A 2,728-nucleotide genomic window follows, 5' to 3' on the forward strand; every position below is an offset into this window, starting at 1 on the left:
TGGAGCGATTTGTTTTCCTCATAATGTGTATGTTTATTTATACTGAAATGTCAGTAAATATTAAACTAAAGATGACTTCCATTCTACAAGCTTGTTAAGTAAACAGTGTTAAATAGAGTATAGTCTAGACTCTCTCTCTCTCCAATAGAGAGGAGAGAGAGAATAGACCGTAGACTCGTAGAGCTTATGTCTGTACAAGCGACGACTATATAAAGCGGGCGCCTTGATAATAATGTAAAAAAACAACAGTAGTAGTGACAAGATATACCCGAGTAATATAACACTAAATCCAAAAGAAGGAAAAAAAAAATGAAAATCTCTCACGCAGCTCTGGTAGTCTCGTGTACTTTGGCGGTATCGAGCACCGTCGAATCAGCGAATCTCACAGAAGCAGATGAAGTGGCTTGGCTCTTTGATTCAACACAGATTCTATTGTACAATCTAGTGATGACGGAAGACGACCTTGCCTTCCTTGACGCGGATCCAACACTGGAACAGACCGTTCCGTGCAACGTGACTGTCAATTTTGTCGATCCCCTTACTGATGCCAACAGTAATGTCTACGAGACAACGACGCTCATAGGCGCCGGATGCCGATACAAAGGCAATGCAGGAAGTTTCAATGGTTGCGTGGATACAGAAGGTAATGGGTATGGTGCCAAGATTGAGAATTCGACATCCTGCCGTACTTTGAGTTGGAAAGTCGATTCTAACGATTTCGCGGACGACTTCGGCCAGGAGAGCAAACAGAGGTTTTACGGGCTAAAAAAACTGTTATTTCATGGCATCCAAAAAGACAATTCGATGCTCGGTGAGCGATTAGCATACACAACCCTGCAAGAACGACTAACGAACAGCCCTAGGGTCGCCGCAGCGCGTGTTTTCGTCAACGGTGACTACTACGGTCTCTACAATTTCGTGGAGGAGGTGGATGACATATTTATTGCGTCCCACTATACGGAAGAGAGTGCTTCTCTGGGCGCTTTGTGGAAAGAGGTGTGGTTCCCTTGCGCAGGTCATCCTAATCCTACTTTCGATTTGGACACAAGGAATTTTGAGCCGGATGAAGTGGGTGATGATGATTTCACAGGCCTAGACCGATTGTCTGAAGTTGCACAGCTTGCCATTGAGTGCTTAGCAGGTGACAATTGTGATGAGTTAACTGCACAGACTATTTTGGATGGACGAGTAGACACCAACTCATTCCTCAATGCTCTTCTTGTGAACTACCTGATGTTGAATTGGGACAGTGCTCAGCGGTTTTACGGTGACTTAAACTCATACAACAACCACAACTACTATTTGTACGTTCCCCAAAATGGATCCATCGAGTACATCCCATGGGATTACTCTGAGATACTCGACGCTGCAAGCTGTGGATTTGAAGATGCATATAGGGCGGCGACTGATGGAGGCAGGCCAGAAGGTAGTGGTAGTGGACAGGGTGGTGCCCCAATTCCAGCTGAGGGTAGTGCCCCAATTCCAGCTGAGGGTGGTGCCCCAATTCCAGCTGAGGGTGGTGCCCCAATTCCAGCTGAGGGTGGTGCCCCAATTCCAGCTGAGGGTGGTGCCCCAATTCCAGCTGCTGAAAACGGTACACAAACTGGGACACAGGGAGACGTGACGCCTGGGAACGATAACGACGCTAGTGAACCGGACACTCCTCCTTCTACAGCGAGTGAACCGGACACTCCTCCTTCTCCAGCGAGTGAGCCGGACACTCCTCCTTCTATTCCTTCAGGAGGGCAGGGGGGACAAGGAGGGCAGGGAGAACAGACTACTTCTGCCAGTACATGTCCCGAGTCGCCTCATTGGTTTGATACTGAATTTGACGAGTCACTGTGCACACCAAGTTCTAACAACGGTAACCGCGGTGGTCGCGCCATCCCATTCGCTTGCGATCCGGTTGGGCATATTATGGCGTTGGCTTGGAAGGCACAGTTCTTGGAGCTTGTTGCCAAAGCGACAAGGGAAGACAACTTCCTAGGTGGAATCAACACACATGCCAAAGTTTTTGCAACACAAGAAGCTGATGATGTAGAGCGCTATGCAAATCAGGGTGGCATCCCTAGTGTGTCTGATTTCCAGTGGGGAGTTGTGGAGGCTATGCAGAAGGTGGGTACTGAAAGCATGTACTGGTTCACGTATACGAACAATGCCACCTCTTTCGTTTAAAAACATTCGACATAGAAAGACTCGCTCACAGCGATATGTAATTCTTTGTAATACAATAGAGATTAAAAATACATATATTATGAATTGTATTTGTAATAAAAGTCTGACAGATCTGTATGCTAAAAGCTGATAGTGCATATGGCACAGACAGGTTTATTAATTTACTTTTAACAAACGCTACCCTAAAGTGTGAAGTACTGTACATGGTGTGAGAGAACTCCGGACATGTAAGAAATATTCTCTCTAGCGTCGTTGTCCGAGTCACGAGCGTGGACAGTGACAGCAGTTCTGGGATTAAGACAGGTACACACACCTGTACTCAGACGAGGGATCCATTCTGACAGCATTGTTACAATAAATATGACCTGAAAAACGAACAATATTCATAAACGGTTAACCAATATATATATATATATATATATATATTGGATAACCGTATATGAATATTGTTCTTATATATGTATATATACATATATGTATATATATACATATGTATATGTATATATATGTATATATATATATATGTGTGTGTATGTATGTATATACATATACA

At 44.5% G+C, this 2,728-nt stretch overlaps 1 protein-coding gene across 1 annotated transcript; it reads left to right on the forward strand.

Moving 5' to 3' along the window:
• Nucleotides 1–309: 309 nt before the first annotated feature.
• Nucleotides 310–2,283, forward strand: SARC_12855 (hypothetical protein; the record flags this gene model as incomplete). Its single annotated transcript, XM_014293030.1, has 1 exon — nucleotides 310–2,283. One exon carries the CDS (start codon nucleotides 310–312, stop codon nucleotides 2,173–2,175), a length of 1,866 nt encoding a protein of 621 aa, XP_014148505.1. The 3' UTR covers nucleotides 2,176–2,283.
• Nucleotides 2,284–2,728: the final 445 nt, after the last annotated feature.

This window comes from Sphaeroforma arctica, assembly GCF_001186125.1.
Source record: "Sphaeroforma arctica JP610 unplaced genomic scaffold supercont1.2654, whole genome shotgun sequence".
Lineage (NCBI taxonomy): Eukaryota > Ichthyosporea > Ichthyophonida > Sphaeroforma > Sphaeroforma arctica.